At 41.7% G+C, this 18311-nt stretch overlaps 1 protein-coding gene across 1 annotated transcript in view; it reads right to left on the bottom strand.

Annotated features, from left to right (window-relative positions):
* LOC122814485 overlaps positions 1-18311 on the bottom strand; it is a 288085-nt gene that overhangs the window by 264982 nt on the left and 4792 nt on the right. Inside the window, 1 exon segment of the mRNA XM_044087060.1 lies at positions 1247-1764. Coding sequence (XP_043942995.1) covers positions 1247-1764 — 518 coding nt within the window.

Genomic DNA, 18311 nt, shown 5'->3' with positions numbered 1-18311 from the left:
TTTTCCAATGCCCATAGTGGGACATCTTTTGTGACACATCAGTTTTGCAGGACAACACATACCCACAGCAAGTAGGGTTGACAGAACTTCACTTTTTGCCATAATATACACTTATTCTGTAGCATTTGGGTTCCTTTATTCGGTTTCTTATGCCATGTATGTGTTTCATATACAAAATATATGTTTTATGCTACTATTACAGGTATATTGAGGGAATAGTTTTGCACGGATATCTCAGGTCATTTGCCATGTTTCGCTTTTTGCGGGACACAACTGTCCAATGAGGACTGTCCATAGCAAGGTGGGACAGCTGCTGACCCTGGTGGCCGTGCCCATGTCGCTACTAGGGGTTGCCACATTTTCCAATGGACAAGGTGGGACATTGTCGACTCACGTCATATTTTTACAGGCCGATACATACCTACCATCAAGTCACTACATGGCATAGAACTTCACTTGTTTGCCTTAATAGAAGCTTATTGTTGTAGCATTTTGGGTGCTTATTCTGTTTCTTGTGACATTTAGGTATTTTGAAGTCATGCGGTAATAACTATTTCATGCACCCATTACCTAATATACGGATATGATTATGTCCTACAATCTTAGCGCATTTGCCGTTTTTAATATTTTTTCGGAGACACAACTGCCGCATGGGGGGACTGCCCTCGCAAAGTGGGACAGGTGGTAAATCTTTGGTCGCTACTCCATATGTCGGGAGCGCGGCCATTGGCATGCATGCGGTACACCTTCTCTGGGTATGCACACTCACAGTGCATTGTGGGACTTAACACGCATGTCTGTGATCCAGATCCTTTGTTCCTTGGACAGGTACACTTCGGCTTCGTGGGTTTTGTTTGCTTCTCCGCTTAGTTGGGGACGGGTACTTTGTTGCATACTCTGGCGGCATTTCATTCTGCACGCGGCCATGGCTGGTGCCATTTCTATTCTGGGTGGACTGTGGCAGTCAGCACTTTAGGTTGCTCATTGCCCGCCGCTTCAATCCACGCCTACTCAGACTCCATCCTACTTGGGCCCGCCTCACGCAACCCACGCACGTGTCTCGGTGGTTGCGGGCGCGGTACGCACTCATTACTATGCATATGGCACTACTACGGGCCGGGCTATTCACTGCAATCATCAAGAGGCCTTTACACGAGCTTCATGAATCCCGGGGTATATTTTCTTCCAGAAATGTATTGTTTTCTGTGACTTTGGGGCACCACTTCTTTATAATTGAACGGATTGCCCACAGAAGGAAGGTACAACTGTTATTCCACTTGGGTAGTAAGAGTGGCAATGCAAACTGACATGCAGACATTTTTACCATGAGCTCCGTTTGTAACAAAGGATTTGAACAGAGAAACACTGAGACTATTAAATCTAATGGATGGATCCAGGTAACTGATGGATGGGTACCAGTCATAATATCATCATCTGTGTCAGATTTGGAATCTGAATTGTCAGACTGCAGAACATCAGAACTACATTTTATATTGACTGCATTAGAATCAGACCTCATTACCTTATAAAGAAAATACCATGGAAGATCTTCTAATGACTTAGGTGCACATCCTTCCAGGGATTTAGAACTAACTGCTAGAACATTCTGTAGTGAAAGTGTTCTGTTATGATACTCAAGTAAATTCAATTGTTTTAAAACTTCATAAGCACAATCATCCCATGTGTATTGAGGCATGCTTGAGATGGCATCAGCTTTGGGTTCCAATGTTTCTATGTCTTTAGCTGGTCCTGAACCATCTTCAGCTGTAAGTAAAATTATAGGAGTTAATCAACTTTTCCAAGTAAAAGAAAGCCACAGTAAGACTAAAAATGCAAAAAAAGATGCTTAGAAATGTTCCTTGTGACTTTCAGCACTTAATGGCACACTTTATTAGAACTCAATAATTTTACCATCAGCACATTTATTAAGAAAAGGGAGTTTGCAGTGCAGCCAACATCATAAACACAGCCCCCCCACACACACACACACAAAACACACAGGGCTGGGGTAAGGGACAGTGGCAAGAATAGGGTTGGGGTTAACACATACAAGTACAAATGGACAGGGGGCTTCTTACTTTGTCTCTACACACTGACACACACGGACACACAAAATAATATATACGAGTGTATGTATGGAGAGACAGACAGATAAAGATAGGAACCCCCCAGCAGTCCATTGTTACTCATGTGTACTAAACCCAACTGTTGCTCCTAAGCCCAACCCTACACATTACCTTACAGTATCACTACTCAGATAAAGTATGTATGAAGGCACTGTTAGTTTTTTTTTTTTACTGAATGGAAAAGCTTTGGCTTTCCTTTTTCTCTTGGTGTAGGTCTGTGTTTTTTTTTACATTTGAGATCTGTTAATCTACGCATTTCCTTTTAGATGTTTTTGTATCAGTGTTAATAAATGTCAAAGTTAATGGATTTTACATAGATATTTATATAAATATATATTTTATATCCCCACCCCCCACACACAATATATATATGTATATATATATATATATATATATATATATATATATATATATATATATATATATATATATATATATATATATATATATATATATACATACAGCGGTAGCATTGTTGCCTCACAGCAAAAGGTTCTCCTGTTCGATTCTCAGCTGGAGTTCCTTCTGTGTGGAGTCTGCATGTCCTCCGTGCGGTTGAGTGGCCTCCGAAAGTCATGCGTGAATGGGTGTGCCTTCGCTGAAGGTTGGGTGTCGGGCTGGCAACTCGGCACCATAAAAATTGACTGCCAATCATTAGTGGACTGGAGTTCCTCTGTGGCGACCCTAACTGGGAAAAGCCGAAAAGACAAACCACTCTCTCCACGTGGTTCTGTGGTCTGGCTACTCGTTGCACCTCCTGCCTTTTACCCCAGGTCATCCACTCTGAGTCTTGCAAAAGATAGTGTTTTTAACTAGGTATCTTCAAATAGTAAAGACCCAAAGATGCCTCAAGTGCTCAGCTTGCCCTCAGTGCAGTTTATCCCCCAAGTACCTAAGACACAGTCCTTCTACTCCGGGTCCTCCACTCTGAGTTGTGCAAAAGATAGTGTTTTTTACCTGGGTATCTTCAAATAGTAAAGAACCGAAGACGCTTAAAGTGCTCAGCTCACCCTTGGTGCAGTTTATCCCCCAAGTACCTAAGACACAGTCCTTCTTCCCCAGGTCCTCCACTCTGAGTCTTGCAAAAGATAGTGTTTTTTACCTGGGTATCTTCAAATAGTAAAGAACTGAAGATGCCTAAAGTGCTCAGCTCACCCTCGATGCGGTTTATCCCTCAAGTACCTAAGACACAGTGTATGTAGCCCTATACCAGACATTTTGTTATACAGTTTAAAGTAATTACTCTTCACCAGTGCATTTACAGCTTGTGATTAAGCAGCCGACGACAGCCTGTGCGCCCTCTCGCTCCCCCCCCCTTGCCCAATTACTTTTATTTATTTTCTCTCCCTCTCCAAATACTTTATCAGGCTCTCATGATAGGTAAGACACAGAAGGTCTTTGGCTAACTAAATTCGCAGATGACTGCAAACTAGGAGCCATAATTGAAACTCCTAACGATGTGGACATCCTACAAATGGGCCTCACTGAGACAGATGCCTGGTGTCAAAGACATGGTCTCAATCTCAAGGCCAAAAAGTGCATTGTCATCCCCTTTGTTAAAAATTCTGTACCCATGAACTACCACATAGGCGGTAGTCTACTTAACACCGAAAGTGTGATAAGATACCTTGGGACACAGGTGGACAGTAGTCTCTCCTTTGATAATCACATCGCCAAAGTGGTCAGGAAATCCTTCTATGTGGCACACCTCATCACAAAAGGTTTCTCATCCAGAAAAAAAAAGGTCATTGTTCCCCTCTCCTCATCACTCATTAGACCCATTATAGAGTACAACGCCCCTTTTGGTATGTACCTCACAAGACAGCTACAACAACTGGAAAGGCCGCAAAATACCTCACAAAGAGGATTACTGGCCTCAAACAGATGCCTTACGAGACCGCCTCAAAAACTCCAGCTTTACTACGCCATATCACCTACTCAGAGGCGATCTCTGCCTAACATACAAAGCTATGTCAAACCCAGAGCTGTTGGACATGCTCCACTTAAAGAAATCCCAATCCCTCCAAGCTACACGCTCTAGGGACTTAAACCTTGTCACTACAATAAACAGAACATGTTGGAGGGATAGATTCCTGTCCCAGAGACTTCCCATACTCTGGAACAGACTACCTATCTATGTCAAACAGAGCTCCTCATTAGCACTCTTCAAGAAAAATCTTGATGATTGGATGGGTAATAGGAAATTCACCCCAGGAATCACTTCTGTGGTTCTGCTTGACAGGGGCACAGGAAAATAATTTTCTTGGGTGGCAAAAGCCAGGGTACATTTTGGCTAGGCTTGTATAGGCCCTAGGGCCAATAGCCTAGTACCTACCTATGAACCCATGAACCTATGATAAAGTACCCTTCCCAGTATTGCTTTTCCTCCTATTGCCAGTAGGTGGCACTATTAACCTATTAACATGCTATTTCACAAAATTGTCTATTTCTCCCATTAATTGCTACCGAACCTGGACCTTTTTCCTCACCTTTCTCCTTCCTAGTCATACTCCCTACATTTTCTCCTGCCTAAAACACTTTTTCCCCATCCTCTCTGGTAACACTGCACTTACATTTTTTCATTCTCTACTGCTGCTTACAGATTGTTTTTCTCTGTAGCTGCTTCTCCCTTTGGCTCCGGTTTCCTCCCACATCCCAAAGACATGCTGTAGGAAGATTGGAGACTCTAAACTGGCCCTAGACATATGTGTGTGTGTGTGTGTGTGTGTGTGTGTGTGTGTGTGTGTGTGTGTGTGTGTGTGTGTGTGTGTGTGTGTGTGTCTGTGTGTGTCTGTGTGTGTCTGTGTGTCTGTGTGTGTCTGTCTGTGTCTGTCTGTGTGTGTGTGTGTGTGTGTGTGTGTGTGTGTGTGTGTGTGTGTGTGTGTGTGTGTGTGTGTGTGTGTGTGTGTGTGTGTTGCATGTGCCAAGGCTGGTTCTCTGCATATCCATAGCTGCTTGTCTATATGCACAGTTTTGATGTAAAGACATCTATATTCAGCATGTCGAAGATGGGTGAATTCAATCTATATGAATACACCCATATACTGCGTGCTGGTTATTTGGTCGATATTCTTTCTAGTCAAATGTTAGGCTATTCAAATAGTTTTACTGAGATCCCACATTAGTGGGTAATAAGATATAGGTCACTAGTTCTGTGTAATCTCAAAGCTAGTATGTATAAGTAGCTCTGGGTATGAGGGATGGACCAAGATCGTACTTCGGGGGGTAGTAAGATATTCCCACTTTCCCCATTGTGTGATCTCAGCTTTGGCATACTTCAGTAGCAGGGGGTATGGAAGACACAGTCTCCCATGTGGGGGTACAGCGGGCAAAAGGTGTGTGTGTGTGATTTTTTTCAATGTTAGTGTTTTTAATGAGAATGTGTATAAAAAAATTCACCTATTTCCAGATACAGATACATACACACACACACACACACACACATATATATATATATATATATATATATATATATATATATATATATATATATATATATATATATATATATATATATAAATTTCTGAATGGTCCAAAGAGTGAACACAAAAAGATCAATATTTGCAGAGTAAATCTAAAATGAAAAAAACAAAATGCAGGCCCCCACATGCCCTGTAAGAGTGCATAAGAGAGGGTAAAGGGTTAATTCCTAGACCTTTTGTACCATGATCTTGCAAACAAAAGGGAAAAAAGTGCCCGCTCATACAGATTGCCATATCCCGGGCTGTGTACTACATGAACTACAAAATGAACTGGCACCTCACCTGTGTGTCATGTTTAATCGTAGCCTCACCTTAGGTTTCGTGACCACTGAGTGGCGCACAACTACAGTAATTCCACTCCACAAGGAGGGATCCACCTTGGATCCCGAGAACTACTGCCCCATCACTCTGATGAGCCTGATTTGCAAGGCCATGGAATGTATTAACATGGAACTTATAAACAAAGACATTGGCAACCTTCAAACACTGGACCCCACACAGTTTGGGCTTGTGAAGGGTCGATCTTGTCTCCTGAACCTGACTGACTTCTTCAAATCAGTCTCCAGAGCTGTGGATGAGGGTAAGGCGGTCCACACAGCCTATCTGGACCTCACCAAGGCCTTTGACACCATCCCCACTCTGGAATCATAGATAAACTTACAAAGCTGGGCATTAATCCCTATATCACTCGATGGGTTACAAACTGGCTTACTGACAGAACCCACACTGTAAAAGTAGCTGACTCCAAATCCAGCTCCAGACAAGTGACAAGTGGAGTACCTCAGGGTTCAGTCATGGGACCACTCTTGTTTGGCATCTACTTCTCTGACGTACAGGCCAATACTAAGGGACTCTGGCTAACAAAGTTCGCAGGTGACTGCAAACTGGGAGCCATTACTGAATCTCCAAATGATGTGGATACTCTACAAAAGGGCCTTACAGAAACAGATGCTTGGTGCCAAAGCCATGGGATCACGCTCAATGCCAAGATATGTATAGTTATCCCCTTTGGGAAAAAACATGTACCCGTGAATTACCATATAGGTGGCAGTACACTAAACACCGAAAGTGTGATAAGAGACTTAGGGACACAGGTGGACAGTGGTCTTACCTTAAATATCACCATCACCTCACCACAACAGTCAGGAAATCCTTCTATGTACACACCTCATCAATAAAGGCTTTTCATCCAGAAAAAAGGAGGTCATTGTCCCACTGTACTCATCCCTCATTAGACCCATTATAGAATACAACACCCCATTTGGTATGTACCTCTCAAGACACCTGCAACAACTGGAAAGGCCGCAGAAATAACTCACTAAAAGAATCACAGGTCTAAAGCAGATGCCCTATGCTGACCGCCTAAAAAACTCCAGCTATACCCTGTTGCATATTGTCTACTCAGAGGCAATCTCTGCTTAACATACAAGGCCATGTCAAACCCAGAGCTGTTGGACCTGCTACACTTAAAGAAATCCCAATCCCTCAGAGCCACATGCTCCAGGGATCTAAACCTTGTCATTACAATAAACAAAACATGCTGGTGGGATAGGTTCCTGACCCAGAGACTCCCCAGACTCTGGAACAGACTGCCCATACATGTCAAGCAGAGTGCCTCTTTGGCTCTCCTCAATAGAAACCTTGATCATTGGATGGAAGAAAGGAAATTCACTCCAGGGATCACGTCAGTCACCCTACTGGAAATAGCCAGGGAACTGTTATGGCTAGGCTTGTATAGGCCCTAGGGCCGATAGCCTAGTACCAACCTATAACCGTATATATATATATATATATATATATATATATATATATATATATATATATATATATATGCATATGCATATGCACAAACACATGCACATATGGTTTTCCAACAGGTTGTTGAACAGCAACTTCTCGAACCAGGGAAACTGCTGACACTGCTGATTGAAAAGCAGCTGACTGAATGTGATGGCAGTTGTTTTGGCAAGATCACAGTACAGTGAGAACTGGGTGCACTGTAGTGCAGTCTCAGAGTTGATAATTAGCTGGGGTTCTTTTATTTTTGTTGTTTCGATCTACTGCTGATCAAAAAGTTTTTCTGAGTCAGTTGCCATTCGATGACTTGCAGTTGCCTTGGTCTGTTAGACATAGACACATACACACATAGGCAACACACAAATATTATATATGTATGCATGCACATATATATATATATATATATATATATATATATATATATATATATATATAGATATATAGATATATATATAGATATATATGCATGCACACACACACACACACATATATCTATATATATATATATATATATATATATATGTATATATATATATATATATATATATATATATATATATATATATATAATATTTGCATATATATATATATATATATATATATATATATATATATATATATATATATATATATATATATATATAAATATATATATAATGTATATTTGGGTCTATATTATAAGATCGAAGGTTGAAAACATCGAACAACATACAGTCAACACCATATGGTCGATGTCTTCAAACGTTGACCTTATAAAAAGACAAAAAATAAATAAATAAATAAAAAAGTACCCTAATGGGTTTAAGCAAGGGGGGCAAGCCCCCTCCGCCCCCCGCTACTTAAATATACCAATTCCGAGACTGCAGTACATTGCAGTAAATGGAAATCTCCCCTTACGGAGATTTCCGTTTACATGCTCGAGATTCTGAGCGTTCAATATTCTCGTGCCGACAATGTCAGATTCCACATTGTTGGCTTTCGAGAATATGATATAGACCCGTATATTTATTTATATATATATATATATATATATATATATATATCTATATCTATCTAGATATATATATATATATATATGTATATATATATATATATATATATATATATATATATATATATATAGATATAGATATATATATATATATAGATATAGATATATATATATATATAGATATATATTGTATATTTATATATATATATATATATATATATATATATATATATATATGTGTGTGTGTATATATAAACCTATTGCATAGGTTCATAGGTGTGTACTCGGCAAATGACCACTGAGGCCTTTTTAAACCGTGCATCCCAAATTGTTGACAAGTTCTGGTTCCCTTGGTATGCAGGGGCTTGGGAGAGGAAACATTTACAAGCAGGTTCCAGGGAGATGAACTATTTACAGGCTGCCTTTGTCCATTAGAGACATTGGCATCATGCTAGGGATGAATTTCCTAGCTCCCATCCAACTGTCCAATTTACACTTGAACTAGGTTAAGGAGGAACTCTGCTTTACATGAATGGGGAGCCTGTTCGAGAAGGGGTAGTCTCTGGGAAAAATACATGTCTCTCCAGCAGGTCCTAGTTATATCACATGCAAAGTTTAAATATTTGGAATGCATAATTCTGGTGCTGGTTGTTTTGTAGACATGCAGGAGGTTCATCAGAGTGAGGTTTAACAATGCCTTCTATGCCAGACATAGATCACCTCTCAACAGTCTGTAGGAAACAAAATACAGAGCTAGAGCTTTGAAGCTATCTGCACAGGACATTTTAGTTATGTCCTGTATTATTTTAGTGAGGAACCTTTGTTGGAAATGCCTGGTTAGGTGCATACTGAATGGAGTATTCTACTCAATGATATGTCTGATGAATGCCAAATACAGTGGAACAATGACCTTTTTGGATCTAGATGCCATAACTTTCATTCTAAGTTGTACAACACAGAAAGATTTCCTCAGTACTGCAGACATATGATGTCTAAGTGTGTTCCCAAGTCCCTGACTACTGGATCATCTCTTTGAGGTGTACTGTCAATATAATAGTTACCAGGAGAGGATGACTTCCCAAAGGATATTATTATGCATTTCTAGGCATTTAATTTTAGTCTATGGCTTTGACACTAGTTATTTGTCTGTGTCAGCCCTTTTGAAGAACATTTGTGTCTGTGGCGATTCTGTGACTGCTCCTAATTTGCAATCATCTGAAAGTTTTGGTCAGTCAGAGGCCAAAAATGCCAAAAAAGGAGCAGTTCAAGGACTGATCCCTATGGGACTCTGCTGGTAACTGGCCTCTTCGTAGAGGTATACTCCCCAGTTCTAAGCCCTGAGGCCTGTCTGTGAACCACTGGATTTCCACCAGTGACATAAGGGTTTATACCTAAGTTTGTCAACAATGCCCAAGTGCGGTATTGTGTCAAATGCCTTGGCCAGGTCAAGGTAGGCAGTGTGAAACTTTTTCCCCTCATCTATTGGTCTGGTGACCTTTTCAAGGAAGTCCACCAAGCTGAGTAGGCATGACCTGCCGTTGATGAAATCAAGCTGGGTTGGCTCAAGTTGAAAAAATTATATGGTGCTAGTCACTCAGCTGCCTCGCCATTGAAAAAATATTTTGAGATTTACTTGCTTACTGCTTGCTGCTTCTTGCTGTGGGATGGATTTGAAACCTTCTTAAGACACTCAGTCTTGCTGGCTGGATTCTGCTAAAATTCAAAGTCTAGTTATATTTGCATTCACAGTCTGTTGCATACAGAAACTTGCAGAATATACATTGATAAGAGAATATACTTTGCAGCACTTGTCTTTAAGAGCAGTAACCAATAACTTTTTATAATAAACCAAACGGAAACACGTTACAGCTTAAAAGTACTGTTCCAACTTTACTTCTCATATAGTACAGATGATGTGAGAGATATAACATTTACCTCAGAACACCAAATGTGTTCCTACCATACCCCTCTAACATAGCTGGATTTATACAGCTCTTTATATACTCTTTTTAGTCATGCATAAACATATTTTGGAGAATTGCTTATCCTGTAGAAACAATACTAAACTTCCTTGTTTAACAATGTCTTGTAAGAGACCAGCTTTTCTGACAGTGTGAATATCCTGTAACAGTGTCCTGATGTCCATGTAGAAAAACATATTTTTGAGGAAACACATTGTCCTGTATTCTATTTGAATCTGTGTATAGAAACATGTGTTCTTATGTCAATGCTGATAAGCATATCCTGTTTTATGAAGAAAAACATATTTTGAGAAAACACATTGTCAGAGATCAGCTTTTCTGACAGTGTGAACATCCTGTATTTTATTTGGATCTTTGTATAAAAAAACATCTGTTCTTGTGTCATATCCTGTTTTTCCATGCAGAAAAACATGTCATTGTTCTTTAAAAGCAGATTTTGCATTTTTGTTCTTGCATACATCCTGTTTTGAGTCTGTAAGGGAATAATGTCCATTCTTTAAAAGCAGATTTTGTATTTTTGCTCTTGCATACATCTTGTTTTGAGTCTGTAAGGGAAGAATGTCCATTCAGCAGATTCCTTTTCCAAGCCATGGTCATTTAGTATGACTGCTGATCACATATTACTAAACTATGGGCCAGGTTCAGGAAGCCTCCGTGTAAGAGTTATAACTCTTACAAGGAGGCTGCAGTGAAACTGTGTGATGTCAGCATGTCATGCATATGCATGAGGTGCATGAGGCATGCTGAATCACACTAGTAACTCTTACACGGTCCATGTAAGAGAGTAGGGGGCGTGTCTGTAGGCTAAGCCCTGCAAGCGGACATGCCCCCGGAAGACTAGAATGGCTGAAAGTAAACAGCCACGAGAGAGGCCATGGAAATGTGAATAAACACACTACACAACACATGCCCCGATAGACCATCAGTGTATAAAGTGAAGAGATGTTATAAAATTAAATTAAAACCTTTTTTTTTTTTTTTAAACCCCGTAAATGTTTGCTACTGTGTGCGCTCGTGTGCGTGGGTGTGCTACTAGTGCAATCACAGTTAGCAGTCAGTGGAAAAGGATATAAAACTAAATATGCAAAGTAAGCCAAGAAGTAATAGCTTAGCGGTAGAGTTGCTGGCCTCGGTAGGCAAGCAGGGTTCGAAACCCCACAACAACTTTTTTTTTTTTTTGTAAATAAGCACTAAAAGCCCCTGACAGTATTGTACAATGTAAATGTATTCCTTTGTAAAATGGAATGAAATAGAGCATATATTCGAAGTAACACAATAATAAAAATAGTCAGAAATGTACTGATAGCTGCTGCTGTGAGACGGAATGCCCGTAGCTGAGTAGTGTTTAAAAGCTGCAAACTGTATGCTCGTTGCTACGACCGGTTTAATAGGCTGAAACCGCTTTGCAACTAGCTGTGCTTAGCTGAACATGTGTGTCACTAGCCAATTAAGGTTTATCCCAGCGCACATCGTTATGCGCGCTCCCACAAGCTAACTGCCAGTGTGCATGCGTTACCTCCGCAAATGAAGCGCAGACCTGGTTTTAAATGCTTAAAAGTGCTTTTGGCAAGTTTGATTGACAGGTCCTCAACTCATTTCTGTCAGGAAAATCAAAAGTCAGTTGCCAGAGTTGAACCCAGGACACCATGCACTAGAGTCAAGGTACTTCACCACTAAGCCATGACAGCAATACCATGAAATGCAGAAATAGCATATATATGGGATAAAATCCAGAATGGAGCATGAGAAAGCATTTTCAGTGAAGTAGATACAATTCCAAAACGGCCAATCAGAGAAATGTGCGGGAAAAGTAGCATATATAAGCCCCATAGGCGGGAATACACAGCAGAAACGATTGTAGAACAGACCTGCAGTCAGAATGAGTGGAGTAGGTGAGGGACGTTGCTTTCGAGCACAGCGTTAGGGCGTTGAGGAGTCCAGATACATGGTCTGGCTCCTTGTCCATCATCACGAGGCCCAACTCATGCAGGGCCAGGTCTCATGGGGAGCGTATAGGCAGAGGCATGGGACCAGTTGGCTCGTGATCTGACCAGTGCTACTGGCATTCCACGCACTGGTGAGCAGGTCCGTCACCACCATGCGGACCTGAAGCTGGCCTGGAAGGAAGACCAGTTGTCCGAATGGATCCAGGAGGCCCGTGATATGCCCAACGCCCCACTACTGAGTAAGTTACATTTTGCTTATGTATGTAAGGATTTCAACTGGCCGATACTCATGGAGATGTGTAGTCCAATATTACTTCTTTCGTATTACAGCTGCAGGTGTCCGCTCTGTGAATCGCGAGATGTATGGCCGTAGCTGGTGCGGCTGCACCACCATGCAGGTTAGTAACCCCACCCATTACTTGTAAATAAATATCGATTGTAGCATGTATCAGAACACTGCAGTGTATTGATTAAAAGTAATATAATGTGCAAGCAGGAATTGTAAGTCTGCAGGTATGGCTGCAACAAGTTCATCAGTATGCAAGTGTAACTGGAAATATAATTGATAGAATTAAACAGTGCTGTAATACAGATGTCCCACCATGAATTAAATATAGTGTAACCTGCAGTAGTCCCAAGAGTACAGCTTTAGAATCCGAGGTAGTCATATGTGAGATATATCCCTGTTGAAATGCTGAATCATGACAGAAGTGAGGCTGTTGGAAAGTGTTTGAATCACCACCAGTCTAACATGTGAACAAAGCCTAGAAGTACCAACCTGAACTGTGAAGTTGCAGGATGTGTGAGAGTGACAGAAAGGTCATGTATGAATAAATAAAGTAGTAATAACCCTGAATATAGTAGCCCCAGTGTGTTTCTACAGAACTAAATGCATGTGGGAAGTACAACTTAATATCCCAAACTGATTTCAGTGTGTCAGAATCCGGAATGTCTAGCCAAATGCTGTATATGGTGATCACAGTAAACAATTTGCAGATAGAATGAATGATTATCTGACAGACTAAACAGCCATAGTTGTCCCCTGTCCTGTCATCAAAGTGTAGCAGGATGATGTATCTGATCAAATTCAAAATAAGTAGGATAGTGATGTATTTGTAACAGGTGTAGCTTGACAGTCAAATAAAATTTATTTTGAAACATCAGCCTCAACTTAATTGTGTACCTTATACAAAATGTAAATCAATGTAACATATGAATGTGTCATCACTTTCTATCTCCGCCCAACCCTATAATTCCATATAACAACACCCACTAAATAATGGTATGTGAACATTTCATTAATCATGGGACATTTGTCCGTTTAAAAATATATGCATGTCTGTTCGTGCATGTGCCCTGTTCATACCTGCAAATCTGATGGCCTGTTGCCATTAATCAACCCTGCATGTTGTTTGACTGTGTATTTCTGTTCAAATAATGCATGTGATATTGATATGCCCTTGTTCAATGGTGTTAATATCTGGGTGTTTGTTTGATGGGAATACCAATGCATGCTGTTACAAGTAATCTGATTGGAATAACATGCCACTAACGCAAACTAACATAACAACTCACAAACCTAGATCGCTTGGGAAGGCGGGTCCCAGCGGACCCACCTCTCCCACCTCAGCTGGCGCCTGCACCTGGCACTAGTGCTCAGGCCGACCCCCTCCGGGTGGCCTGTGCCACCTTCGGGTGGAAGAGCTGCAGGGGATGGGGCCGGTCCCCTCTGCAAGTGTGGCCGAGGTTCATCCACTCACCCTCCGCGGTGTCCGGTCTGTGGTGCGAAGGAGATCCAAGACACTGTACTTGGGCCCCTACCAGCTTGAGGCTCATGTGGCACAGCTACTTGGCCCGGCCGTTGCCCGCCACAGCCCCCAGCACAGCCCCGTCCTGGGCTGTGAAGGAACAGTGGCAACTGCCTATGGGTGGGGATATCAGTTCCACTGTTGCCATCTGTGGGCTCATGCATCTTGGATATCCCAACCTCTGTCCCCGTCAATTGTGTAATCCCCCCACGTGTCATACACGCCCCTGTATGCGTCTTGTCTGTCTTGTCTGTTAACCTACCCAACCTACCTCCCAGCTATACCGACTTCCTTCACCTGACATACCACTCTCACCTGAAAAAAAAAAAAAAAGGGCACTCTGTACCCACAAAAGAATTACGCCCCATACATAGCTGTCCATGTCGCACACATGTCTGCTTGACATTGAAACAGTTAATTACAATTGGCTCTACAACAAATATTAATGTTGTCCTGACACCTCTCTCGGGTGAAAGGTTCCCAATGTCTCACCAAAATACATGGAAATGCACAGGTGTTGCTGCCAAAGACATGGGCATCTATGGGCCTTACCTATATCCTCCTGCAAATCCCACGCTTTGTTTCCCTACTGTCTTACCCTCTTTGTGACCCCTTTTTCACCACTCTCCTGTCACCTTTTCTTTTCTTTCAAAGAAATTAAGCGTGGGTGCTTGTGTTAATAGCTCACCGCCCAGTGTGTATGCGTGAGTCTCCCAACAGTGCAGACCTGGTTTAGTGCTTAAAAGTGCCTTTATGGCACTTTGATTGACAGGTCCTGTACTCAGTTTGAAAGTTTGCTAAGAAAAATAAATTCCCACTGTCAGTCTCGAACCCAGGACCTTGGTAACATTAGTCTGTATGACTTACCACTAAGCCATGCCTGCTTTACAAGAATGCAGTGCTAAAATAAATATAACATGTAATAGTAGGAATCAGTATAAAGGCAATATAGGAGATGTACTATCTAAAGCATGTCAGGTAGAGTTTTAATGGCCAAATTACTGGATTCCCATACTAGGTCAGTGTGAACAGAAACAGCCCTGCTACCTGTTAGCTTGTACATAGTAACGTAAGGTAATGTACATATGTGAAGGTATGTTTATCTACACATACATATATATAAATATATATTAATACATATGAAATAATTGTAGGTCTCAGTAGCCATACACACTCACTACAGGAAACAGTGAAGATATATGCAGCAACCAGAATCTGCAACACAGCCTGGCTCCTGTAGGACCTACTAAGCCCTTTAACTGCTTAAAGGTGCTCCAGCACTTTGATTGATAGGCCCTATACTCAACTCAAAAGCAGAATATGAGCATACTAGTAGGCCCTACCACAAGACCATTGTAACACTAGTCTGTATGACCTACCACTAAGCCATGACTCTCATACAGGAATATAGTGCTAAATAAGTGGAACATGTAATAGTAGGAATGAAGATAAAGGCAATATAGTATGTCTACTACCCAAAGCATGTCATGCAGACTTTTATAGTCCCATTTACTGGGTTCCCATACTAGTGTAGTGTTAACAGAAACAGCCCTGCTAATTGTTAGCTTGTACCCAATAATGTCAGCTAATGTACATATATATGAAAGTATGTATATGTACACAGATATATATATTTATATAGCAATACATATGACATATAGTTGTAGGTGGTCCAGTATGCATACACACTCACTATAGGGAACAAGGCAAGATAAATGCAGCAACCTGAATCTACAACACAGCATGAAGCATGGTAGATGTAACCAACCTTCACACTCACAAAACACTGTCAACAGCATACCAGCATGGTCTTACGCCCTACAACTGAAAGTGGCAATTGCGCCTATCTCACATACCCTTTATAGCAGTGTCCTGAAATCGTTAGTGAGACACATGCAATTTTTACACACCCAGCTGCATGCAATTAGCAAATGCTGCTCTTACAATTGGTGCAGAGGCCATCACATGGACCTATGCAGATACCTACAAAAAGCATTGAGTTCCCACACTGCACTCATACGCACATGACATTCATTGCACAAACACTACGTGATAAAGAGAGAGAGAGAGAGACAGAGAAAACAACCAAACAACCAAACAACCAAACAAATATTAGACTGCTTAGCAGCAAAATCAGCAGCAAGCAGCAAGGAGGAAGCAGCAAGTAAAGCAGCACCACTGGCACGATAGCAACAGCTGCCACAAACACAGGTAATGCAAAGTAGCAGGTTAATCCTGTGTATACTGTGACACCTCAAATGTATCATAGTTCACTATCTATAGGTATGTCCATGAGATAGGTTGTGTGTAGATAGTCATGAAATATAAACATATGTAATATTGTTGTACATGTGGGCCACCAACTAACACTTCCATAGCTGAACACAAGGCCAGTTGTGCATATGATGCAGTAGTTCCCAGGGTCAGTAGAGGTTCCTCCTCATTGGTGTGGGACCACTGTGTATGTATGGCACTGTTCAGGTGCATATCCTGTAGTATGGCCAGGATTAATATCAGTCTGTCGCGTGGTGCTATGTCCTCCAGGGGTGAAATACAGTAGCACACATCCAGGGATACCATTTCGTGCAACAGTGATGATATGTGTTCTGCAATGATGAGGGTGGCTCTCACCCGACATGTGAGAGGATAGGAGGTTATGCAGATCATCTGGGATAACTAATAACACGGTGTAGGACTATGGGGGGTACCTGCACCTAAACTGTCTGCAACAATGTTGGCAATATCTGTGCATTTGGTGAATGTGAAGCATCTTAACACTGCAGACAACAGATGCTCTTCCGTCATGTGAATCTGCCCTGTGCTGCAGTAGCCTCCTACTATTGTTATACAATATGCCTGTATCTGAGTCCACTGACAGGTGATTAATAAGTGGTGTGCAGTTGTTCTGGGTTAAGATAACTGTGTGCACAGTACATGCAGTATGTGGGATGTCTGTGGTAAGCATATGCAAGGTGCTGGCGGTGTGTGTTGTGGCTTCCACTGGCCCAGTGGGCTGTACATGGATAGCATCACTGTCATAACTACTGAATAACTGTGTAATAACATGCATACATAGCAAGGTAGTGTACGTAGCTTGTGGTGTTGTTCTCAGATATGTATATCCAGGCTGAGTAATGTGTGTCCACATCACAGGGTTGATGGCAGCTTACACATCCAGTATGTATGGATGAACACCAGAATGTGTCAGACGTGTCACCTGTGCAGACGTAGTCTAGCCACACCTGTGCATCCCCACAACACACACACATGCAACATATGGCAGAAGTGTACTATAGCAGTACACACATGTTCATAGGGTTCATACTAGGCTATCTGCCTGAGGGCATTTATGCCTCAGCCCATCGCTTTGTGACTTCACGCCACCCCTTTAGTGCATGGGGAACCATACCCATTATTTTGCTGTACTCTGTCGAGCAGTGACACTGAGGTAATCCCCCTGGGGGTATATCTGCGACTCACCCCATCCATTGGTCAAAGATTTCTCTTGAACAAAGGCCAGCGAGGGTGCTCTGCCTCACATATACCGTGATTTTGTTCCACAGCATAGGGAGTGTTTGGGGTGATGAATTCATCCCTCCAGCATGTCCGTATTAATAGTCGTGCTTACGATAGGTTTAAGTCCTCCCGCCCTTGTGGCTCTGATGGGATCTAGATTTTTTAGGTGAAGCATATTCATCAAATCTGGGTTTGATATGGCCTTGTATGTTAGAGCGAAAGGTCACCTCTGGAGCAAGCGGCAAGCGACTGAATAGAACATACATGGATACATGCTGGAGCAAATTCCTAACTGAGAGGCTCCCTTCACTCTGTGCAATGAGCTTGAACAGTTGAGAATGAAATAGTTCAGGTTCACTTTTAGGCTATTTGCCCTAGGGCATTGGTGTAAGCCTAGTAGAATGTAAGTTTGTCTTTTGCCACCCAATCACAAGTTATGCTGCTATGCCCTTGTCCGACTTTAGTATACTGTGCCTCGTTCTAACAGCGATATAGAAGTGATACCTGAGGGGTACAACTATGATCTCCATCCACTCATCCAGACATCATTCCTATGGAAGAGAGTCAATGAGGACTCGCCCTGACCAGTAGTGAGCTCATTACAGAGTGAAGGGAGCCTCTCACGAAGTTAGGAATATGCCCCTCCAGCATGTCCATGTATGT

This window comes from Protopterus annectens, chromosome 10.part0, assembly GCF_019279795.1.
Source record: "Protopterus annectens isolate FY-2018-M chromosome 10.part0, PAN1.0, whole genome shotgun sequence".
Lineage (NCBI taxonomy): Eukaryota > Metazoa > Chordata > Ceratodontiformes > Protopteridae > Protopterus > Protopterus annectens.
The sequence above is the reverse complement of the archived record's forward strand: the minus strand, read 5'-3'. Positions and strand labels throughout refer to the sequence as shown.